The sequence below is a fragment of the Pongo abelii genome, chromosome 18 (genome assembly GCF_028885655.2).
Source record: "Pongo abelii isolate AG06213 chromosome 18, NHGRI_mPonAbe1-v2.0_pri, whole genome shotgun sequence".
Lineage (NCBI taxonomy): Eukaryota > Metazoa > Chordata > Mammalia > Primates > Hominidae > Pongo > Pongo abelii.
In genome coordinates this window covers 68046911-68072879 of record NC_072003.2, presented here as the reverse complement: position 1 = coordinate 68072879, position 25969 = coordinate 68046911, and the positions used below count along the sequence as shown (strand labels likewise).

General features: G+C 43.0%; 1 protein-coding gene across 10 annotated transcripts in view; it reads right to left on the bottom strand.

Annotated features, from left to right (window-relative positions):
• Positions 1–3065: 3065 nt before the first annotated feature.
• ZFP90 (ZFP90 zinc finger protein) overlaps positions 3066–25969 on the bottom strand; it is a 36626-nt gene continuing 13722 nt past the window's right edge. For 3 of the 10 annotated variants that reach the window (XM_024233448.3, XM_063717357.1, XM_024233449.3), the window contains exons 3-5: positions 21098–21224; positions 20656–20751; positions 12112–16258 (exon numbers count right to left, since the gene is read on the bottom strand). In XM_024233448.3, coding sequence (XP_024089216.1) covers positions 16233–16258; positions 20656–20751; positions 21098–21224 — 249 coding nt within the window. In that variant the 3' untranslated portion in view covers positions 12112–16232. Of the gene's footprint in view, positions 3085–3134; positions 3429–12111; positions 16259–20655; positions 20752–21097; positions 21225–25969 lie in introns of those variants that run through there. The other 7 variants (XM_002826576.5, XM_009250865.4, XM_002826577.4 and 4 more) reach the window with 4 other exon arrangements.

Here is a 25969-nt window from a genome sequence, read left to right as displayed (position 1 = left end):
GCGACTCTGTCTCTGAAAAAAATAATATATGTATATATAATTCAGTGAGGTTAGACAGATGTGAATACTCATGAAGCAATCACCACAATCAAGTTATCAAGCATTTCTGTCACCCCTAGGAATTTTCTTGTGTCCCTCTGCAGCCAATCTCTCCTTCTGTTCCTGGCCCTAGGCAACTGCTGATTGGCTTTTTGTCAATAAAGGTACGTTTTCTCGAATTTTGTACAAATGAAATCATGTAGTATGTAACCTTTTGGGTCTTTCACTTAGCATAATTATTTTGAAATTCATGCATGTTGTATGTATTAACAGTTCATTCCTTCTTATTACTGTGTAGTATTCCATCGTGTGGATACACCATGATTTGTTTATCCATTCACCTGCTGATGCACCTTTCAGTTGTTTCCAGTTTTTGACTATTGCAAAAAAAAAGTTGCTAGAAACATTCATGTACAGGTCTGCATGGACATGTTTGTTTTCTCTTGTTTTTTAGAGATAGCATCTTGTGTTGCCTAGGCTGAAGTGCAGTGGTACAATCATAGCTCACTGCAACCTCGAATTCCTGGGCTCAGGCACTCTTCCCAACTCAGCCTCCTGAGTAGCTGGGACTACAGGCACATGCCACCACAAAGTAATAAAAAAAATTTTTTTAAGAGATGGGATCTCACTGTGTTGCCCAGGCTGGTCTGAACTCCTGACCTCAAGTGATCCTCCTGCCTTGGCCTCCCAAACTGTTGGGATTACAGGCAGGAGCCACCACACCCAGCCCAATTTTTCTCTTAAAGTCTCTTTTGTGCTGACACTGGTATAGGCACCACAGCTCTCTCTTGGTTTCTATTTGTGTGGTATAAATCTCTTCCCATCCTTTTACTTTCAACTTGTTTGTACCTTTGAATTTAATTTGTGTCTCTTGTAGGCAACATCTAGTTGAATTTTTTTTTTTTTTTTTTGAGGCAGAGTCTCACTCTGTTGCCCAAGCTGGAATGCAGTGGCACGATTTCGGTGCACTGCAACCTCTACCTCCTGGGTTCAAGCAATTATCCTGCCTCAGCCTCCTGAGTAGCTGGGACTACAGGCGCCTGCCACCACGCCTGGCTAATTTTTTGTATTTTTAGTAGAAATGGGGTTTCACCCTGTTAGCCAGGATGGTCTCGATCTCCCGACCTCATGATCCGCCCGCCTTGGCCTCCCAAAGTGCTGGGATTACAGGTGTGAGCCACCGCGCCTGGCTTTTTTTTTTTTTTTTTTTTTTGAGATGGAGTCTCACTCTGTTGCCCAGGCTGGTGCACAGTGGTGCAATATCAACTCACTGCAACATCCGCCTCCCAGGTTCAAGTGATTCTCCTGCCTCATCTTCCTGAGTAGCTGGGATTAGAGGCACCTGCCATCACACCCAGTGAGCTTTTGTATTTTTAATAGAGATGGGGTTTTGCTATGTTGGCCAGGCTGGTCTCAAACTCCTAAGCTTCAGTCTCCCAAAGTGCTGGGATTACAGGCATGAACCACTGCACCTGGCCCAATCTATTCCTTTTGATTGTGCTTCATCCATTTACACTTGATGTATTTACTTGTAAGGTAGAGTTTATATCTGCCATTTTGGTATTTGTATCTATAGGTCTTATGTCTTTTTGATATGTCCTGTTTTCTTTTGTGTTAAACAGTATTTTCCAGTGTATCATTTAATTTGATTATGATGTGTCTAGGTATGGACCTCTTAAGAGTTTATCCTCCTTGGAGTTTTTTTGAGGTTCTTAGATATATGTTTTTTGATCTGGGAAGTTTTGGCCATTATTTCTTCAATATTACTTCTGCTCCTTTCCCTCCCTTCTCTTCCTCTGGGACTTCTGTTACACATATGTTGGTATGCTTGATGGCGTCCTACAGGTCTCTGAGGCTCTGTTTACTTTTTTTCATTCCTTTTAAAATCCTGCTCCTCAGACTGAAACTCTCAATTGATGTAGCTTCAAGTTTGCTGAATATTTCTTTTGCTTGCTCAAATCTGCTGCTGAACCCCTCTAGTGAATTTTTCATTTCAGTTAATGTACTTTTGAATTCCCAAATTTCTATTTGGTCATTAAAAATAATTTCTACCTCTTTATTGACAGTTTCTATTTGGTAAAACATTGTTCTCATATTTTCCTTTAGTTCTCTAGACATGGTTTCATTTAGTTCTTCAAATATATTTTAAAATAGCTGAGGTAAAGCCTTGTTTAGGCTTTCTCAGGAAGTTTCTATTGATTGTTTTTTTCCCCCTGTGGGTGAGCCATATATATTCCTGTTGTGTTGCATGCCTCATAATTTTTTGTTGAATGTTGAACACTTAAAATATGAAGTGGCAACTCTGGAAATCAGATTCCCCTCTCCTTCCTAGAGTTTGTTGTTGCTGGCTGTTGTTGCTGCTGTTTATTTAGTAACTTTTCTGAACAAATTCTTAAACTCTGTGTTCTCTGTCATGTGGCCCCTGAAATCTCTGCTCAGTTAGCTAGTAGTCAGCTCATTAGACAGAGAGTTCCTTAAATGGCCAGAACAACCAAGTCTCCTGGTCTTTTCCAAAGAGCAAAGGGCTCTTGTGTCTTTAGGGGCACAATTTCCACACTCAGCTAGGCAGTTTACTACCCTGCCTTAGGCATTGCTTCCTGCTTGCATAGCGCCTCAAGGTCAGCTATAAGTGATAGCTTAGTGACTTTCTGGGTTTTTCCCTTGCACAGCCCTATGCATGTGCATTGCCTTCTAGATTTCTAGGAATATGCTGGAGCTTTTCAAAGCTCCTTACAGACATCTTATTACCCAGCTTTTCCTTTTAAGCTTTCTGGTTAGCCTATTGTTTACAGTTACCTACTGCTTCAGGTAGCAATGATGTTAAACAATTGCCGTGATAATTTTTAAGTGATACCCTTGGGGAAAAGGCTGTTTGCACTGAGTCAGGTCAAATAAAGATAAGTCTTGTGAGCGGAGTCTTACAGGAAACCACCATACAGGTCAAATAATGACAACTCTCTGGGAATGAGACTTGGAAGATGCTCCAAACCTATTCTGCTCCTTCTAGTGGTTGCCAGGCTGTTGGTTTTCAGGGATGCTGAGGAGCTGGGGAGAAGGAAATGGGAATACAGCATGTTAAAATGCCACAAAGATCATTCTTCTTAATAAAATGCATCCTTTTATTTATTTATTTATTTTTTTAATAAATGTTCCCTAGCTTGCTGCAGGGGAACATTTGCTGCTTGCTGGAATAAATGTTCCAGAATTTTGAACAATCTGATTCTCACAGTATTGTCAGTATTTTCATTGCTTGTATGGAGCAGAGAACTTCTGGAGGTCCTTACTTAGCCATTCTTGCTGACATCACTCAGGATTCTTTCTTGGAAGTTTCTGTGTTCTTTCGCTCTTACTCCCAGATGGTAGCAATAGCGGCAGGAGGCAGACAAATCCTAGGCAGACAGGAACAGGTCCCCATTGAAACCCAACCTTCAAGCTGAAGACAGTTTAATGCCTAGCTACAAATCCTTGGTAAATCCACAGACCGGATTGAGAACCTGTCTTCCCATCTAGCATGCTTTCCTCTGATTGATCCCTACCCTTCATCTATTTTACATATACCCACCCTTCCCTAATTGGTTTTCTACACTGTCGTACTCAAAGTACCACCTTTGAGTACTGCCTTTGTTTTAGCCTTTTTTTTTTTTTTTTTTTTTGCATACTCACAAACCAATCAGCACACACTCCCCATTCTGAGCCCATAAAAGCTCTGAACCCAGCCAACAGAGGGACGACCTGACTTTGGGTGGGGGACCACCCTCACATCCCCTCTCCACTGAGAGCTGTTCTGTTACTCAATACAATTCTTCTCTGCCCTCCTCACCCTTCAGTTGTCAGTGTAACCTCATTCTTCTTGGACGGGAGACAAGAACTTGGGAACTGTCAAATCCAGGTATGAACTGTAACACAGGCAGGCTGAGGCATGCCCGTCCCAGCCACAGGCTGAGTGCGGATCCCAGTGCACAAGCCAGGCATGGCATGGTGGGCTGAGTGGATGAGGCGCCTCCTGTGGCAGGCCCGGGGCCGAGGGAGGCCCACGTGGGGACACTGCTGGCCACAGAGGCCCCTATAGGCAAAGTGACTGAGAAAAATCCTGTGTCAGTAGTCCTAAGTTGTCTAAACCACAGCTTGTTTTCCACAGTTCAACATTTTCCTGAGGGTGTCTTCATCTGGAGTGTTAGTTCAAATATGGGGTAATTATTAAGTCCACAAATGTCACAGCTAGGTTTCACAGTGTCTCTTTTTTTTCCACTCTTTTTTTTTTTGAGACAGGGTCTCACTCTGTGGCCCAGGCTGGCATATGCCAGTGGCACAATCTCTGCTCACTGCAACCTCTGCTTCCCTGGCTCAAGCAATTCTCCAGGCTCAGCCTGACGAGTAGCTGGGACTACAGGTGTGAGACACCATGCCAGCTAATTTTTGTATTTTTTTTAGAGACAAGGTTTCACCATGTTGCCCAAGCTGGTCTCAAACTCCTGAGCTCAAAGGAATCTGCCTGACTTAGCCTCCCAAAATGCTGGGATTATAGGTGTGAGGCACCACACCCGGCCCACGTGTGTCTTTCATTAGCAAAATGCCTCCAGACAAAAGCAGATTTGAGTGCTGGGATCAGGAATTGTTTCTTGCTTCTCCTAAAGTTTGATCCCCAGTTCTTTACTCTCCTTAGCTCTTTGGTGCTTTTAGGAATAATTTTTTTTTTCAACATTTTCGCCAGCTTATTTTCTGTGGGAAATTCAGGACTAATTACCTCGACCACTGTTATTGGGAATATAACTCCCCACTCAAAGTTTCATTATTCTCCCTCTAGCCTGCCTGCACAAGGCCCTCCGGTCCAGAGGATGGGAAAAGGGGTTGGAAGGAGACAGGAAGATGAGATTGCATCTCTGTTCTTTATGACCTTGTTTCAGGGGGAGGAGAAACTTAAGGAAAATCCTTTTTTTCTTTTTTTTTTTTTTCAGAAAAAGGAGACACATTGACCTGGAGTTTCCCCGCTTAGACAATTTCATATGGTTCAACTTATCCGCACTTTGTCCAGTAGGTCACATGATAGGAGATGGCAGTCTCCTGCCATCTGGCAAAGGTCACAAGGCAGGAGGGGCCTGGTCCAGGATGTCCCAGCCATGGGACACAGATGGCTAGTGGCAGCCACAGGAGGAGAATGACTTGTCCCTGCATGCAGGAAACCTGGAGAAATGCACGCAGCCAAGCTTGTACCCACGCTGTGCCACTCAGAAGGAACCGAAAACTCAGCACTGCACATGGCCGAGCAGACCAAAAGCGACTGCGAGGGAAGACGTTCAGCCCAGAAGTGGAAGTGAGCTGCCGCTAAGGCTTTCGGGGAATGTAGTCCCCTAGCTGTGCCACATGTCCCTGCATTCAGGAGGTGCTCTCTTGACATGTGTGTGCAACACACCTGGCGGAACTACACATCCCAACCTCAGCTCATAAAATGTATAAGGATGCCAGTGAGCTTCCTTTGGACACCTCTTTAAAAGGCACACCCAGATCTTCCTATTATTATTTATAAACTGGTGGTGTAAACCTTTCTAATCTGTGTGATGTTACCCTTAAAATGCCTTCCCACTCCTCAACACTGTCAAATCCCATGTTAGGATCCCTTAACCTGAGCAAATACAATTTTCTGCTTACTTTCAGTTATTGAAACTTAGTCTGACCATTTATAGAGAGAGTTTTGTTTTGCTTTTAGAGACAGGTCTCGCTGTGTCACCCAGGCTGGGGTGCAATGGCATAATCATGGCTCACTGTAGCCTGGACCTGCTGGCCTCAAGCCTCCTGAAGTTCTGGGATTTTAAATGTGCCACTGCACCTGGCAATGAAGCCTGTGGCCTGCCCTGATGGCACCCCTGGGTTCAGCTTCATCCCAGCTCTCTGTGTTGATTCACAGCAGGGCAGCCTAGTTTCCCTTGGGCCTCACGCAATCCTCACCTCTAACCAGGCTCAAGGTGAGTTTGGCAGAGCAGCCATTGACACAGCCTTATGGCTCCTGCCCACTTGTCCTCCTTCCCAGGAGCTCCAGGTACAGGGTGAACATACATCTGGGTTTTAGAGCACAATCTGAGCTTCCTGTCTGATTAGCTTCCCCTTCATTCTCAGGGTCCCTGTTTGGACAATCAATTATAAGGACACCCTATCCAGGAACCACTGAAATCCTGACTTGTGATCTCTGATGTCAAGGAAAACAGATGGAGTGGTCCTGTCCTTTCCTTCCCAGGGATAACACAAATGCAGACCCTTAGAGATCTTCCACCCTGCTGCTAGGGGCTACTCCAGCAGCAGCCCCCTCCCTTCTGAAATCGCCAGACAGTTGTGGGCACCCCTCTCTGTTCGATCCTTTACCACCTTCCACCTCCACACTTCAGGAACACATTTTAAGGAACAAACATTAAGTTCTCCCAAGAACTCCAGGTGACAGCTGTGAAGTGGGCCTGTGGTTTTGCTGGAGATGGAGATGCCAAGCTCCCATGCTTTCAGATCCCCCAATATCTCATTCTTGGTGCCCAAGTCCCCCACCCCTGTAGGGGCGGGGTAGGGGCTTCATCCCAGGAGCATGAGGCCCGTCTCCTCTGGATCAGAACCTCCTTACATGGTTTTTATATCTATAGGTGCCAAGGATCAAGTGGCTCTGTGAATCTCACATCTAGTGAGTCCTTTGGGACTGTGTGTCCAGTCTCTGTGACACCCTTTAGAAAGCAGAGGAACGTGACATTTTGTTTTCACCTTAGGAGCTTTATCAGCAACTCCAAGCCAACAGAAAAGTCCCTGTCAAGATCCTGTGAGAACTCTAACTTTGGAATTGCAAATTGCCAGTTTTTTAATGCAGACAGTAAAATAAAAGCCCCATTAATTACTACAATAATACTTCCTGTTCACAGCTCAATAAAATACCATTATAATTCAGGTCCAGATTTCTTGACTCCTTTATCCATTAAAATGTGTTTGTCTTTTAGTGTGTCTGCTACCTTTCCAAATGGCAAAAAAAAAAAAAAAAGTGTCAGCTGGTCATGGTGGCATGCACCTGTAGTCCCAGCTGCTTGGGCGACTAAGGACAGAGGCTCACTTGAGCCCAGGAGTTTGAGGCTTCAGTGAGCTATGATCACACCACTGCATCAGAGACCCCACCTCAAAAAAAAAGTGTTAAAAAAGTATGTTTTTCCAAAATTACCAGGGTTTTACTAAAAGTTATTAGCAAAAATTACTAATATCCTTCCACCAACTCCTGCAAATAGTCACTTATGCTCATCTGCAGGAGGCTGTCTGCTCCTCTGCCCTCCCTTCTTTTTAATTGGTGCCTCAAAAGGCATTTTTGGGGAGTGGCAACGCTTTGACTGATTCTGACAGTGCCAAGACCTTCTTTTCTTTTTTGAAAATTTTTTTATTATTTTCTAAAAATTATTTTTGTTGAGATGAGGTCTGACTATGTTGCTCAGTCTGGTCTCGACTCCTGGCCTCAAGTGATCCTCCCACCTTGGCCTCCCAAAGTGCTGGGATTACAGGCGTGAGCCACCGTGCTGGGTCCCTCCCTTCTTTCTTGGGCTTGGATCAGCTTCTCACTCTGGGGAGCATCAGTGCTCATTATTCCTTCCCCCAAATCCTTCGGGTGCGCTGGTGTACAAGTTATCCAGGCTTATGCCCTGAGGGAAACCAAGCAGGTGGTTGTGTGGGAGGAGGAATCAGATAAGAAAAAGGAGGCCAACTTTAACTGTAAATGAGTTTAAACATTCACAGAGGCACATACAACAAATACCTATGCACCACTGTGGGGACAAGAGTTTTAAATTTTATTATTTACTATTATTATTATTTTTTTGCCTTTCAAATGAGTTTAATAAAGACTAGTTTGGAAAATAGCGATTTTAAATTTTAATCCACCATGTGACTTCTGACTAACCCTCAGTCTGGGAATGCCTCTAAAATGTCTAGTTGATGTACTACTCTTTATGTAGAAACACCTATTTCCTTTCCCTCAAAATAACCCTTGATGCTGTTGCAGAAATCATAGGCTGTGATACCCGGAGCATTCCCTCAGCACATTCCTTCAACAGCATGTATACTTTCCCCCAAGATACAAGCCCTGGTTCTGATGGGGTGTGGTGTGAAGATCTACGTTCCAGCCACCCAAGACCACACTTCTGTCTCTAAGTTTCCCCTAAAAAATCACCCAAACCGACAAAGTGGATTTGTCTGCCTCATTCTTTGGTTTCTCAGCTCCTTCAGCATCTGAGGGTTGCTTTGCATACATGGCCCTTTCACAGAACTGAGCCCTGGGGGAATTCCTATGTCTAGAGCAAGGAAAGATAACTTGGGAGAAGTAGCTGTCAATAAAGGATAAGAAAATCTAGTAAGTGTAACCTGGAAGCCAAGTGAAAAAAAAAACGGTCACTGTGAGGAATTGATCAACTAATGTATCAAATAATGTTGAAAAGACAAGTAAAAGTGAGATAGGAGACCAGCAGGACTTATTTTCCAGTCCCAACAGGATAAAGAGAAGAAACGGTGGGAACCAGCAGACAGTGCTGAAAGCAACCTCTAGCTTCCTTCATTGCTCATTAGCATAAGACCCTCCCACCAGCACCATGACATTTACAAACACCATGGCAATGGCCAAGTTACCACCCCTTTCCATGACAATAATCCAAAAATTACCACCTCTTTTCCAGAGATTTCTGCATAATTCTCCCCTTGATTTGCATGTAATTAAAAATGGGTATAAATATAGCCAGCCAACTGTCCACAAGTGCTCACTTGGGGTGCACTGCCTAGGAGTTGGATATGCTTCACAGGAGCAATTCCAGTTCAGTAAAACTTGCTACCACCACTGGCTTGCCTTTAAATTCTTTCCTGGGAGAAGCCAAGCACCTGTATGGGCTCATCTGCCTGCATCAATAGGACTGAAAAAGACCACTGGATTTAGCCACATGGAATCCATCAGGGATCTTTGACCAGAGCAGACACAAAGACCTGATTGGAGTGGGTGCAAGAGTGAATGGAAGAAGAGGAATTAGAGACGAGTATTCCACACCTCTACTGAGGAATCTTACTATTGAGTGATGCAAGAAATAGAGTGGTAGGTAGGTAGAGGGGGATATAGAACACACACACACACACACACACACACATATATATACACACATACATATATATATATATATTTGAGATGAGAAAAATACATGTTATTATGCTAACGGGAAAGATCCAGTAGACAAAAAAAAAAAATAAATGCAGGAAAGAGAACAACTGTAGGAATTATGCCCTAGTTTAAGGATGGGATCTAATACACTAGAGGAGGACTTGATCTTAGATAAGAGAACAAAGTGTCAACCACAGCAACAGAAAGAATGCAAGAATAAGATGCACAGAGAAGAGGAATTATCTTCTGATTACTTTTTTAAAAAAATTATTTTTTGAGACCAGGTTATGAGACTGGCTACTTTTTTTTTGCATTTTTGGTAGAAACAGTTTTGCCATGTTGCCCAGACTGGTCTCGAACTCCTGGGCTCAAGAAATTTGCCCACCGCGGCCTCCCAAAGTGTTGAGATTAAAAGTGTGAGCCACTGCACCTGGCCTCTTCTGATTCCTTTTCTTGTTCTCAGTTAACTAGGAAATAAGGTCACCAGCTGAGTGAGGAGTGGGCGAAGTGCTGCAGAGGTTAAAGAGACAAGTCATAAAATAGCAACTTAAAAGAGTGGGACAATGACTGGATAGGAAAACAAATGCTGGAGGTTAGCATACAAGAAATTAAAGAGGGACTAATCAGCTGGGTGCAGTGGCTCACGCCTGCAATCCCAGCACTTTGGGAGGCCGACACAGGCAGATCATGAGGTCAGGAGTTTGAGACTAGCCTGAGCAACATGGTGAAACCCCATCTCTACTAAAAATACAAAAAATGGCTGGGCATGGTGGTGCGTGCCTGTAGTCCCAGCTACTCAGGAGGCTGAGGCAGGAGAATTGCTTCAACCTGGTAGGCGGAGGTTGCAGTGAGTTGAGATCATGCCACTGCACTCCAGGCTGGGCGACAGAGCGAGACTCCATCTCAAAAAAAAAAAAAAAGTGGGACTAATCGTCATAGTTCTGTTTTTCTTCAGCCACATTTAGCTTGATGGATATAGGAGTGGAATAGACAGCTCTAGGCTCTTCTTTATTGTTTTGCCAGATGCTCTGGTTCCTTCATTTAAAAACTGTATGTTAAATTATAAGAATACGCCATGATTGACTGGGCACAGTGGCTCACACCTGTAATCCCAGCACTTTGGGAGGCCAATGAAATGGATCACTTGAGGCCAGGAGTTCGAGACCAGCCTGGCCAACATGGCGAAAACTCATCTCTACTAAAAATACAAAAATTAGTTGGGTGTGGTGGTACACAGCTGTGGTCCCAGCTACTCAGGATGCTGAAACATGAGAATCACTTGAACCTGGGAGGTGGAGGCTGCAGTGAGCCGAGATCGTACTGCTGCACTCCAGCCTGGCTGACAAGGCGAGACCCTGTCTCAAAAAGAATATGCCATGACTTATTGTTAACCTATTCACTTCCCAGTATTTCTGTTGTGTTCATATTTTTACTCTTTAAAACACTGCCTCAATAAACATCTTTGTGTGTGTCTCTTTTGCTCACATGGGAGAATTTCTAGTCTAGGGTATGTATCTCCAAGTGGTATTGCTGAGACATGAGATATGCTTAGCTTTGATTTTACTGGGTATTGCCAAATTACTCCCCAAAATAATTATACCAAGTTACCCTCTTGCCAGCAGTGTATAAAAGTTCTAATACCCCTCTGCCAGATTTCTCAATTTTTGCCAGCCTAATTGGTAGGAAACAGTACTACATTGTTTTATTTTGCAATATTCTGACTTCAAGATTGAGCATCTTTTCATTTACCAGTCTTCTTTGTCTAGCAATCAATCTCCACTCAGTTGCTCACTTAAAACACTATATCACTATATTAAGTATCTACCATATGCCTGGCATTAATTAGCAGGGTAATAAAAAGAGCTATCGAAACAGACATGGCCTCTTGCCTTCCTGGAACTCACCATCTAGTGTAGGAAAAAGAAAACCAAATAATCACAAATACAAACTGTGGTAACATGGAGGACATTAACAGTAATCCATGAAAATTTTTAAAAGGGAGACCAATGTAATTGAAATAGGAGAGTCAGCAAAACCTTTCCTGAAGCACCATTTGCATTTTAACAGATGAGTGGGAATTAACCACCTTAGTATTTTTAAGAAGTGCTCAATCTTGAAGTCAGAATACTGCAAAATGAAAAGCCTACTGCAGCTATAAAAAAAAAAACAAGCATCACCACCATCAATATGCCTAAAAGTGCAGAAGTCTTTTCTTATCTTCCATGGAGTTGCGCTAGATGCTCTGGCAGATACAAGTATATCATACATATTTTAGGTTTCTTTAATGCAAGCAACAGAAACATAAAAAATCGGCTTGAGCAAAAAGGAGAAATTGTTGTACTGATGGGGAGCTTCCTGAATCCAAAGGAGAGCTTCAGAAATTGAGCCAGGTCTAAGGACATCAGGAAATAGAAACAAGAACACCATCATGTCAACCTTGTCCTCTCCTACTTCCCATCTCTGGTAAGAAATCAGGTTCCAGGAAGCTCTAGGCCTTTATCTTTTGGCCTAGCAACACGAAAGACCAAAGTAGGGCTCCTTCCAGCTCTACTTGGAAAAAATTCTGGCAAAGGACTCTGATTAGCTGAAGTAGGTCTCGTGCCTGCCCCTAAAACTATCAGTGAGCCCCAGGGGCATCCTGATTTAGGTTCCTACAGTCAATACAATCAGATTGTTACAAGAGGAAAAGGGGGAAAATGCTGGGCAAAGAGCTACCACCACACCGCTAACCAGAAGTTATAAAGATTGAATGAAATGACAGATGTGAAACACTTAGCACGATGTCTTTAAAGTAGTAAGCATTCAATAAATGGTAGCTATTAACTCACCTGGCTGTGATGAGTTTAGCAGTTAATTCCTCCTTCTTGGTGCACCACTCTTTAATCTTAGCCAAGTTCTGAAAATTGAAAACGACAAACTGACTCCCATTCAACTCAGAAGGCTATTTATTGAAAGAATACAATGATGTTACAAGGATGCATTTCACGTAGCTCTAAAAGGCTGGGTATCCCTAAGTGCATGGTGCATGGCTGTTGGGACTAAGAAAGGCTTCTGGTCAATGAGCCACACATATGTCCTGGGCTCCCTCCCTGTCAATGAAGATGTGCTGAGGTTCAGAGAGTGGTGGTTGGATCTAGGCCAAGCTCCAAACACAAACCAGTAGTCTCCTTTGGGTCTTCCGGAACTAAGGTTTTATAAACTTCCATAACAGTGGGAGCAGCACTCAGTTGGTTACAATTCATGCCATTCCTGAAAGTAGTCCACTATGGGGATCCCCAAACAACCAGTAGCAAAATGAGTTCCTGACAGGCATCCTAGCCAATCAGTAGGGAAGGTCTGAGTAGAATTACCCATTGTCAAACTATGTATCAGACGATACAAGCATGGCCTTGGCATTGTGTGTGAGCTAATCATGGAGCACCATAAACAAGGTGTTTTGGATGGTCAGCATCTGAGAAGGGCAGATCTGCCATGGAATATTCCATTTTGCATCACAGAGGAGAGACTAATTGAGCTACACATACTATATTTCAGCCCCCATGCACAATTTTTTCCCTGCAAAGAATGAAGAATACTTGGGTGCTGCTGCATGCCATCCATGATGAGAGAAAGGCAATGGATCCTGCTATCTGGCATGCAAAGAATCCAGGAGGAAAGGTTCACCATCAATATCATCTTGCCCCACGATTCATATTTAGGGCTGGGAAAATTTATCTATCTTTGGGAGGCAGCTCCTGTGTAAAAGGAATCAATGTCCAGTTGTGCCCAAATTGGTCTGCGTGGTCAATGTCAACACACCAACAAAGGTTCTGGAAATTCCTTTAGGATAGCCCATGGGAGTCATTAGGGGATGGAGCAGGCCACTGCAGCTTAGCTGACGCTTTACTAATGGAAAAGCCTTATAGAACTAAAATAAATTGACGTGTGTGTGTGTGTCTTGCTCTGTTGCTCAGGCTGGAATGCAGTAGTGTGATCTCAGCTCACTGCAGTCTCTGCTCCCGGGTTCCAGTGATCCTCCCACCTCAGCCTCCTGAGTAGCTGGGACTATAGCTGCATGCCACCATGCCCAGCTAATTTTTGGATTTTTTTTTTTTTTTAAAGAGATGGGGTTTCACCATGTTGTCCAGGCTGGTCTTGAACTCCTAGGCTTAAGCAGTCTATCTGCCTTAGCCACCCAAAGTGCTGGGATTACAGGTGTGAGACACCATATCTAGCCAAGTTAATTTTTTTAATGGTGAAATATTTTCTTTGCACATAAAATGAGCCAGTGCATGTTGTTTCTCTGAGTAAAAGACAAAATTTATGGCAATGGGCAATTAGACTTACACTTTTCTGCAATAAAATTAACAGGGGAAACTTCTCCTCTTAGTTTTCTGTTGTTTTCCCATTGATCTGATACTGTAGGCTTAAGACAGTGCTTTTTCATGGACATGCCATAAAAAGTACAATAAAGGGACCTAATAGTTCTGTGAAACTGGCATATGTTAGCTGAAAGTATAATTGTAACTGGGAAAAGGGGAAAAAAGTCACTAGTAGTTCAACTATCTACAGTTTCTGTTAAATTGTGGTTTGTAAGCCTCCAAGAAGTTGCTTTAAATAGTTTGTGATAAATTTGCATACATTTTGCTGCCACTTTTAAGAATTCTCAAAGTGTCCAACCCATAGGTGCCCATTAAATGTTTGCATATCTGATGTATCTTAAAATTTATTTTAAAGCCCTCTGAGTCAGAAAATAACCTTTTCACTGGCAAGGCCATGGGGCCCCAAATCCAGGAAACCTACATTTTTAACCCAGCTTTACCCTTATAGGCTGTATCATACTGTGGAAACCACTTCACATCTTTGGCTTTCAGTCTCTTCATCTGTACAATGAAGTGGTTGGGCTAGTTGATCTAATTCTTTGAATGGTGACTTCCTGGAGTTGGAACTGGTTTCCACGGTGAAGTTAATGTAAGAGCTGCAGTTGAGTGCAGTTGTCAAGCAATTTTTAAAATGAGTTTTGGTTATTACTGCAGGAATTTATTTTTTAAAAAAGCTGTTGACATTTGGGGTCACAAGTCAAGATGTTGAAACTTGATGATATCCTGCATACATATATTCAAAAGCAAAGTCCAACATATAGGTATATCATCCCCAACCAGCTACATATATGTAGTTGTTTTTACACTAGTCTGTAATCAGATCAGAGAATGTGTATTTATGTTAAAAAAAATCTGTCTACTGGCAGTTTTCTCCACACACAATGTATAAACACACACATAATTCATTACATTCCCAAGCTCGCTCTCTCTAAGAATCCTCTGATCCTGAATCAGAACAACATTTTAGCTAAAGCATTCTGCAAATTCCTTAATTTCACGGTTCCTAGAGTTTATTTCGAGTATGAATTCTCTGGTGTTTAGTAAGAGCTGAACTTCGGCTGAAGTTTTTCCCACATTCCTTACAAGAATAGGGTTTTTCTCCAGTATGAATTCTCTGATGATCATGCAGGTTGGTTTTTTTTCGGAAGGCTCTCCCACATTCATTACATTCATAGGGCTTCTCTCCAGTATGAGTTCTCTCATGCTGAATGAGAGATGAACTTTGACTAAAGGCTTTCCCACAGTCAATACATTCATAGGGTTTCTCTCCAGTGTGGGTTCTCTCATGTTGAGTAAGTGATGAGCGTCGACTAAAGGCTTCTCCACACTCATTACATTCATAGGGTTTCTCTCCAGTATGAATTCTGTGATGCTCTATGAAACTTGTACTCCTTTTGAAAGCTTTCCCACATACATTACATTGATAGGGTTTCTCTCCAGGATGAGAAATAGCTTGCTGACTAAAAGCCTGCTCACAATCATAGGGGTTCTCTCCAGTATGGATCCTCTGATGGTCAGTAAAGTCTGTAATGTGACTAAAGTCTTCCCCACAGTCATTACAATGGTAGGATTTCACTTCGGTAAGAGTGCTTTCATCTTGAGTGAGAGATGAGCTGTGCTTGAAGTCTATGCTGTAGTTACTGCTTTGGTAAGGTTTGCCTCTCTTATGAATCCTCATATGTTTATAAAGGGATGGGCTCTGACCAAAAGCCCTCCCACATATGCTACATTCAAAAGGTTTCTCTCCAGTATGAGTCCTCTCATGTTGGACAAGGGAAGAACATCGACTAAAGGCCTTCCCACATTCCTTACACTGGAAGGGCTTCTCTCCACTATGTGTGACCTCATGTTGAGTGAGGGATGTGCCATGCCTAAAGGACCTCCCACATAGATTACATCGATATGGTTTCTCTCCAGTGTGAATTCGCTGGTGTTGAACAAGGGAGGAGCTGCGCTGGAAGGCTTTCCCACAGAGACTACACTGATAGGGTTTCTCTCCGGTATGAGCATTCTCATGCTGACCAAGAGATGAGCTATGCCTGAAGGCCTTTCCACACACATTGCATTCAAAGGGTTTCTCCCCAGTGTGAATTCTCTGATGCTCAGTAAGTTGTGTCTTCCAGAGAAAGGTTTTCCCACAGTCACTACATTCATGGTGTTTCTTTCCAGGATAAATTCCTTGATCTGTTCCATTAGGGAAAGCTCCCTCTCCTTTATGAGTTTTCTCATGTTTAGTAAGCGATGATCTATGAATAAAGGCTTTTCTACATTTATCACACTTATAGGGTTTCTTTTTTGCAAGAATATTATTCTGATTAAGTAAGTCCGCATTATGTCCCAAATTGCTTCCAAGGGTCTCACATTCACTAGGCCTTATTCTTGCAGGAATGTTCAGTTGTGTAACCAAATTGGTGTTCAATCTAGAGTTTTCACCAAATTTATTTTGCTCAAAACTTTCTTGTGGTGTAATTATTTTCTTCTGGGTGGATGCCTCTGATCCCAGATGTCTCTTCCAGTTTTCCTGCTGCCTGTCTAACTGGCTGCTAACATCCCAGGAGTCTTCTAATGTAGCATGTGAGAGACCATGTGTGCAGTGGGATACTTCTGATACATCCTGCTGCAAATGTGATGATTTGACTTCAGGCCTGGTCTTCCAGTCTGAAAGAAATCCAAAGTACAAAAGTCCCCTATTCCTTCCTGTTGAAATAAACTGCTAGAGTAGGAATGAAGAAAGAGATATAAGTTACATATGACTGTGTTTTGAAATTAGTCCTGTATCCTGAGAAGAAGACCCAAAATGGAGAAAAGGAAAAGTGAATAAATGATAGTGAAGACTGCAGATCCAGAGTATGTGGTTAAGTCCAGAGAATAAGGAAAGCCCATCTAGGAGGGCTGGTTAGAAAATAAGGAAATAAGTGAGCAGGACTGTATTAGGCACAGATACAAATGGAACAGGATCATAGTCCATCTTAGGATCCTATATGCTCTCCATGCCTCCTATCCTTTTATAAACCACCACAAAATCTGTCTTTCTAATATATCCATTTCATAATTTCTTTACTGTCAACTCTGAGGTTCTAGGTCTCCAAATGCTGCAGAGAAAATCTGTACCCAGCAATATAACTGAAAAGATTATTTGAAATACTGCATTTTCTCAGTTTGTAAAGTATAACCCTTGGAGATCGAGGAGGTCCTTGATCAGGAGGCAAATCATCTTTGTCTTTACAACTGGTACTGTGGTTTTCATCTATTTGAGCTCTGGTTGTACACTAATTACCTCCCTTGACCAAAAAATTTATTTCAATCTGGCTAATAAATTGATCTTTAAGTCCCTGTTTTTACTTCAGAACACTGATACAAGCAAATTGATTAATTTTTAGCGTTTAAGAATGATAACCTTTAAAAACTAAGGGCAGAGAGCTTTTTGGAGTGATGGAAATGTTCTATGTCAATAGGAATTTGGGCTAGGCAAGTGAATGCATTTGTCAAAACCAACTGGATGGTACATATAAGACTTGTACATTTCACTGTATATAACATTTTCTTTTAAAAACTAAAAAAAATTGAATTCTAGTTAACGACATACATACTAAAAGTGTAGGGGTGAAATGTAATTATGCCTGCAACTTACTTGGAAATGCATCAAAAAGTAAGATGGATTGATAGATGGCTAAAGAAATACATGATAAAGCAAATAAAACACATGTTAACAAAGCAAATAAAATAACATGTTAACAACAACAAATGTGATAATCTTGGTGGTAGGTATGTGGTACTGACTGTAAAATTTTTTTCAACTTTCCTATTTGAAAATGTTCATAATAAAATGTTGAGAGAGGAAATCACAATAAGGCCCTAAACCCCCAAACTCCTTATCCTGCAATAAGAATCCACTCAACTCCTGAGGACAGAGAATGCCTTGTAATTTTTTTAAGAATTGTTCTCAGTGGGACATGCAAAAAATGCTTGTGGAAATGAATAAATGAGAAAAGTTTTCTTGCTAACCAGATTTCTTACTGATCAATCAAGTATGTTCTGATTGCTTTCTATATGTTCTGCCACACAGATAAAATATATAGAAATACCATAATAAACAGAGCTTGAATAGAAACAAGACAATCTTTTGGCAACTAAAAAAGGGTAAAACCATCAGATGGTATACTATTAAATCTGAGTTTTTATAGTGTAGATGATATAAACGATATTTGTTGTCAGGAAAGGAAGAAATAAATAAATATATTAGTATATATCAGGTCTCATGGATTAGATAGATCTTGAACTCAAAGAACAAATGGCTTTGGGTAGGCAGAATATATTGCCCAATGAGGGAAAAGATACACTGCATACAGAGAATATTAAGAGAAGTTCAACCTAAGGGGATCTGTTTTAGCAGGAATAGAAGGATAATACTGGAAGTATTATAGGGAAGTTTTAAATCAGGGAGTTTCTATTTTCCATAGTAAAGTACAGAGAGTAATAGCAACGGTTTGTCAGAAATTTTAAGAAGATCAAGCATTAGGCTGGGCGCAGTGGCTCATGCCTGTAATCCCAGCACTTTGGGAGGCTTAGGTGGGCAGATTGCCCTGTCTCTATTAAAATACAAAAAATTAGCCAGGCATGGCGGCATGCACCTCTACTCCCAGCTACTCAGGAGGCTGAGGCAGGAGCACTGCTTGAACCTGGCAGGTGGAGATTGTAGTGAGCTGAGATCATGCCACTGCATCATGCCACTGCATTCCAGCCTGGGTGACAGAGTGAGACTCCATCTCAAAAAAAAAAAAAGAAGATAGAGCATTAAAATCCAGGGGCTGGGCATGGTGGCTCAGGCCTGTAACCCCAGCACTTTGGGAGGCTGAGGCAGGAGGATCATATTAGGCCAGGAGTTTGAGACCAGGCTGGCCAATACGGTTTTAATAGAAACCCCATCTCTACTAAAAATACATAAACTAGCCAGGCGTGTTGGTGTGTGCCTGTAGTCCCAGCTACTTGGGAGGCTGAGGCATGAGAATTGCTTGAGCCCAGGAGGTGGAGCTTATAGTGACCTCAGATCACAGCCACTGCATTCCAACCTGGGTGACAGAGTCAGATTCTGTCTCAAAATAAATTAAATAAATAAATAAATAAATAAATAAAATCAATCCAGTGTGGTTCAGCAACTGATGAATAATTAAACAAAATGTGATATATCCATACAATGGAATATTACTCAATGGTAAAAAAGAATGATGTACTGATACATGCTAGAACATGACTGAACCTTGAAAACATCATGCGAAGTGAAAGAAGCCAGTGCCATATTATATGATTCCATTTATACAAACTATCCAGGATATACAAATCCATAGAAATAGAAATTAGATTAATGGTTACCAGGTAGTGAGAGGAGTGGGGAATGAGAGTAACTGTTAATGGGTATGAGGTTTCTTGCTGGTGTGAGGAAAATGTTCTGAAATTAGATAGTGTTGCTGTTTGTACAACTATCTGAATATATGAAAAAACCACCGACCTCTATGCTCTAAAGGGGTGAATCTCATGGTATGTGAATTATACCTCAATAAAGCTATAATTTTAAAAATCCATTTGATTTATAAAAAGAAAAAACAGAGTGAGCTATTCCAACTGGAAATTATAGCAATCTAAATCTGGGACCTCAGCAGTGGTTCACACCTGTAATCTCAACACTTTGGGAAGCAAAGGGAAGAGGGTTGCTTGAGCCCAGGAGGTCAAAACTGCAGTGAGCTGTGATAGAGACACTGCACTCCACCCTGGGTGACAGAGCAAGACCCTGTCTCAAAATAAAAAATTAGGCTGGTGTGGTCGCTCACGTTTGTAATCCCAGAACTTTGGGAGGCTAAGGTGGGTGGATTGCTTGAGCTCAGGAGTTCAAGACCACCTGGGCAACATGGTGAAACCTCGTTTCTTCTCCACCAAAAACACAAAAAATTAGCTGGGTGTGGTGGCACATATCTATAGTCCTAGCTACTTGGGAGGCTGAGGTGGGAGGATTGCTTGAGCCCGGGAGGCAGAGACTGCAGTGAGCTGAGATCACGCCACTGCACTCCAGCCTGGGTGACAGAGTGAGATCCTGTCTCAATAAAATAAATAAATAAATAAATAATTTAAAAATCTGGGCCCTGGTTTATAGTGCCACAAGTAGAAGTTAAAAGGCAAGAAAATCTAAGCTACTTCTCATAGAAAGAAAACAACCTGGGTTGAAATAAAAGACTAAACTAATTAGGGTATCAAGCCTGAGCAATTAAAAATCCATTGGACTCTAATAGGCAAGGGAAGAAATGAGAAATAGGCAAGGTAGCAAAACATACCGGTGGGGGATGAAAGGTGATGAATTTAGATTTTATGTATTTAATATGAACTATGTGACTTCTGAGAAGGATAAAAGTAACCATGGTACAAATAAGGAAGACTTCTGAGTCTACAGCATAGAATAAAGAGCTGCAACTACCAGGAGGCAGGTACTCTGTTAAGGAGGTAATCAAGAAAGGAGGCTAGAAGGCAGGTTCCTTAAGGCAGGGTCACTTAGGGGGAAAAGCAAGAAAAGCTAAAGACCTAAAGCTAAGCAGCACTTAACAAGTGAGGAACTGGGAGGGGAGGATACTACAGGAACTGTGGAGGGAGGTAATGAGTCAAAGCAGCACGAACATGAGATGGAAGGAAGGTGGTGGCAAGGCACGGAGTCTGAAGGCAGGTTATGAAGGGAGAGAGAATCAAGGAAGGTTGTGGGTGTTTCCTACAAGTCTGGGGCATCTGACAGTGAAAGCAGCAAGACTAAACAAGGAAAAGATGGGGGAGTTCAATCCAAGAAAGAGATATGGGAGTTCAATTCAGGGAAGAAATATGGGAGTTCAATTCTGAATGAGTAAGAGAAGGGATCTCTAATTAATGGAGGGAACCAGAGGCCACCAGAGGAAAAATAATCCAGCAGGAGCAGGAGCACCCTTTTGAAGAGAGACCTACAAGGTGTCAGCCAGGCGCTGGCTTCAGCCTCCTATGCAGATCTAGGAGATCCCAAGCCAGCCGCTGTAGGGTATCTCCCCCTCCCTAAATTGTGCCATTATCTGCATTCATTCCTAATGCCTGTCACTCATTTACCTGGATAGAAAGGTCGTTGGATTTCTCCCTCTGATATCCATGGCTCTTCTCCTTTCTCCAATTTGAAGATCACCTCTGGCTTGGAAACTTGATATCCTGCTCATGGGTAAATACACAAGATTTGGTTGTTTGTGCAAGTGGACAAAGAACCCTCCTAAGGACAAGTCAGTACTAGTCCTTGATCCTCAGGAACTCTGAAGGAAAAAAAAGGTGCAACTTAAGGAGTCATGCAATCAAATTGCCTATTTCCAGTTTTGCAAAATAAAGACCTTTTACCTAAAGAGCAGGCTCAAAACCCCATAAAGCTGGGTCCCAATGAGATTAACAAGCTCTGACCCCTGAGCACCCTGGTCAGTTACCTAAGCTCTGGGCACCACCACTATAGCAACGAAGGAAGGAAAGACCCATCAGCAGGAAAGACACTCAGAGAAGTGGTCCTTACCAAGAGAAACCAGGTGGCTATAGTTCTCCAGCATCACATCCCTGTATAAGCTCCTCTGAGCAGGGTCGACATGGTACCATTCTTCCTGGGTGAAGTCCACAGACACATCTTTGAATGTCACTGATTCCTGTAAGATCACATTCCTGCTCAACTGGGGATCAACCCCACAAATGTTCTAAGGCAATGCTGGGAACATGCTGTAGGATCTATCAGAAGTGGTGATCACACATTTGTTAGACTGAGGAGACAATGTTGGGTTACATAAACTCGTTGTTTACATAATTTTGTAAAGGATCTAGTATGTCAGGCAGGAAAGTTATGAGGGGCAATTTGTCCTGCAGACCTGTATCCCTACCTAGCTATCTTCTTGGTTTCTTTCAAAGCCAAGCCTTTTTATACAATCACCAATTCATTGCTGCTTATTCACTTTGTTACAAAATCCAAATACGGTGGGTAGTAAAAAGTGACGACCTTCCTTCACCGCCATAACCAATCCCACTTTACCTTCAGAAATAACCACTCTTAATAGTTTGGTGTATACACAAAGTCCCTTGTTCATGTTTTTTAACACCCCACCCACCCACTTAACCATACTCACACCCCAACACAGAATCTTGTTTTATGAAATACCATACATATTGTTCTACAACTTGCTTTTTGATTTAGCTATGTATCCTGGAGATGTTTGCATAGTGGAATAATTGCACCTTATTGAACTGCTTCATAGTACTTCACAGTACACCTGTATCACAGGTACCCACTGATTAAAACCAACAACACCTTGCTGTATTAAGAATAAAATGCGACAGGGCACGGGTGGTTCACACCTGTAATCCCAACACTTTGAGAGGTCAAGGCCGGCAGATCGCTTGAGCCCATTCACTTCCTTTGTTACACAAGCTCAAGAGTTTGAGACTATCCTGGGCAACAGAGCAAAACCCCATCTCTACAAAAGATCAAAAAATTAGCCTGGCATGGTGGTGTGTGCCTACAGTCCCAGTTACTCAGGAGGCTGAGGATCACTTGAGCCCAGGAGGCGGAGGTTGCAGTGAGCCATGATCATGTCATTGTACTCCAGCCTGGATGATGGAGTGAGACTCTGTCTCAAAAAAAGAGAGTAAAATGCAATTCCCTCATGGCTCACCAGGCTGTCGCATGCTGATCTTGATATTCCTTGACTACATCAAACTTCTTCCCAGCCCTTTTGTTTGTTATTACCTAGCCTCCTGCATCTCCACATGGTTGACAACTAGTTAACTAGTTATTCAGGCATCACCTCAAGCATCGCCTCCTCGGGAAAGCTGTCTTAGCACCTCCACTGTCCATCGCATTACATGTTTAATTTTCCTGCTAGTCCAGCTATCTCTCACTGCCCAGTTCTTTTCACCTGAACTCAAGAACATAACAGATTCCGATAGAAAGGACACTTGTGCTTCTAGCAATGATTGGAGATATTAGCTTGTTACCCTATTGTCTGTCTCTCCACTGTAAGCTCCATGGGAACAGGGACTTTATCTTGATCAATTACATGCCTGGTGCCCAGAACAACGCCCGGCACCTAGTGGGCGCTTAAAAAATACTTGCTGAATCAATGAACCAGTCCCTGTCAGCAGGTACTGTGATTATTTCCAGTGTTCTGCTATTATAAACATTACTGTAATAAATATTCTTTGGGCAAACATGCTAAGATTTCTCCTGGCTCGCTAGCTAAAATTAACGGCTAGGTCAAAGGTCTTTCACTGCTTCATACCCTACTCTAATCACTTCTTCCTCCACCATCCCATGGACACATGGCTGGCTGGCTGAGGTGCCCCATGTCTCCCAGTTGTCAGTTCTGATGCTACAGAGCTGATTGTCTAGAATCACTTGGCCTTGTTAAACCATGAGTCACCTGTGACCATGGCCTCCTTGAGCTATGTACTTTCGGTTAGGCTTTTTTTTTTTTTTTTTTTTTTTTTGAGACAGACTCACTCTGTCTCACCCAGCTTGGAGTCCAGCGGCTCAATCATGACTCACTGCAGCCTCAACTGCCTGAGCTCAAGTAATCCTCCCACCTTAGCCTCCAGAGTAGCTGGGACTACACGCATATGCCACTATATCTAGCTAATTCCTGGTTAGACTTCTGTCTCAGAAAGTATATAATAAAGTATGGCAAAGACAATTAGTGCAAAAAGACATTGAAAGCAGAGCTGAGTTAGCTGGAGCAGTGAGGGAAGGTTTCACAGAGGCTTCAGCTTATTCTGTACCCTTCTCTTGTTTGCTTAGGTATAGCTGAACCGATTCACTCAAATTCCTCAAAGGTATCATTCTGTCCTCCCATTTCCCTTAGCTAATTCCATTTCATACTTCAGGTGCTGGTTAGCAGATCTCCAGTGAAGTCTTCTGATCCCCCACTGGAGAGTCAACCTCCCTATCATGTGCTTTATACCACTCCTGCACACCTACCATTATTCAAACAAACCTACTCATCTATTTAATGCTTGTTTTCCTAGTTAAACGGTACACATTATGAGGGCAGGGATAATACTTTTGGTTGTTTTTTAAATTCTACAACACCATTGCCCAGCAAGTGCCTGACTCACACTATACCTCTGTTTCCTGAATGAGTTGAGCCTTAAGGAGATGGATGAGATTTGAATATTAAAGAAGGCAGGAGTGGCCCCTTCTACTGAGTGAGGTGCGTGACCACATCCACATACCATACTGGCTCCTCTGCCCCATATTTCTGTTCAACACTTGGCTGTGTCCCTGCAGGAGCGGGGCGGGATGAAACTGGGGCCATTTTTCTGATCAAGGTTAGAGATCTGACCGACTAGATATTTACAAGGTGCCTGGATTTACTATATACACTGTGGCAGACTAAAAATGCAAAAGAAAAACACTGCAGTCCTTGAATACGGTTCAGTTTATTTTAAAAGCGTTATTTATTAGAGCACAATATGAGACAATACACAGTAAGATGAGGTGCTGCAGGCACTCAAAGCACGAAAGACTGGGAGAGGGAGAGAACACTTCAAGGTAGGCTCTGTACCAGGTCCTAAGAGGTAAGTGCCATCTGCATGGAAGAAGAAAATGTGGGTATCCAATCCAGGGATTGGGAAGTTTGAGAAGGGAGGCTGGTCTTGGGAGAGGCATGGCCAGCAAGGATAAAGGGGTTGGACCAGCCATTTTGAGATAAGTGGTGAGAAGTAAAACCTTCTCCCCATTGCCTCCTCTACCCTGTAGACATATTGTCTCTTCGGTTTAGTAATAGTCATCGCCCAACCAGGACTCCTTTGCTTAACTGGTTCCTCATATTTAACATATGGCCTCCTGGTGTCTTTTGTTTTATTTTGTTTAATAGAGATGGGGTCTCACTATGTTGCCCAGGCTGGTCTCAAACTCTTGGGCTCAAGTGATCCTCCCACCTCGGCCTCCTAAAGTGCTGAGATTACAAGTGTGAGCCTCTGAGCCTGGCCGGCCTCCTGGTTTCATTCTGCTTTCCCAAAGAGTCTGCACTCAAGGTGAAGAATGTGCTAACCAGCAAGCAAACGTCTGCTCCAAGCCACTCATCATTTCTTGCCTTGACAGGGCAACCACTGGCCTCTGTTCTTTACCTCTTGATCCCAACCCCCTTTTTTTTCCCTGGGCACTATCAGAGTTACTTCAAAACACAAATTTGATCATGTTCACAAACACTTCACTGCGGCCAGGCTGAGTGGTCCATGCCTATAATCCCAGCACTTTAGGGGGCTGAGGCGGGTGGATCACCTGAGGTCAGGAGTTCAAGATCAGCATGGCCAACGTGGCAAACTCTTTGGGAAAGCAGAATGAACCCGTCTCTACTAAAAATACAAAAATTAGCCAGGCGTGGTGACGGGCGCCTGTAATCCCAGCTACTCGGGAGGATGAGGCAGGAGAATCACTTGAACCCGGGAGGTGGAGAATGCAATGAGCCGAGACTACACCACTGCACTCTAGCCTGGGCAACAGAGCGAGACTCCATCTCAAAAAAAAAAAAAAAAAAAAAACCCACAACCCACAAACCCTTCACTGCCTCCCACTTTTCCCTATTCCTATCACCCTCACCCTAGTTCATGTCACCATCTCTTACCTGGACTACTGCTACAAGCTCCTAGTTCATCTCTCCTATCACTCTTGCCCCACCACCCAAGTCCATTTTCCACATTACAACCAGAGAGATCTTGTTAAAACCTGCCAGACTGCTGGGCATGGTGGCTCACACCTGTGATCCTAGCACTTTGGGAGGCTGAGGTGGGAAGATCACTAGAGGCCATGAGTTCCAGACCAGCCTGGGCAACATAGTAAGACCCCATCTCTAACACAAACACATTTTTTTAAATTAGCTGGGCATGGTGGCTTGCATCTATGGTCCTAGCTACTTGGAGGGCTGAGGCAGGAGGACTGCTTGAGCCTGGGAGTTTGAGGCTACAGTGAGCCACGATGACACCACTTCATTCTAGCCTGGGTGACAGTGCAAGACCCTGTCTCAAAGAAAAACAAAACAAAAAAAGAATCTGCCAGATCAAGTCACCTCTGTTTCAAGGCCTCCAATGGCACCCTGATTCATTTCAAGTAAAGTCAAAGTCTTTATGGCCGCCTATAGGCCCTTCACAATCTGGGTGCCAGCTACCCGCCTGACTTCACCTCAAGCCTCCTCCGCTGCCTGCAGCTCTCGCCTGCACCCACCCCACCCTCCTTCTGATTCCTGGAAGACATTAAACCTACTTCCTCCCTGGTGCCTGTGTTCCGCCTGTTCCCTTGACTTGAAAGCCTCTTCCTGCATGTACGCCCATGGCTCCCCACTCACTGGCTTCAGCTCTTTGATCAAATGTCACCTTATCAGAGCAACCTTCCCTCACCATCCTACAC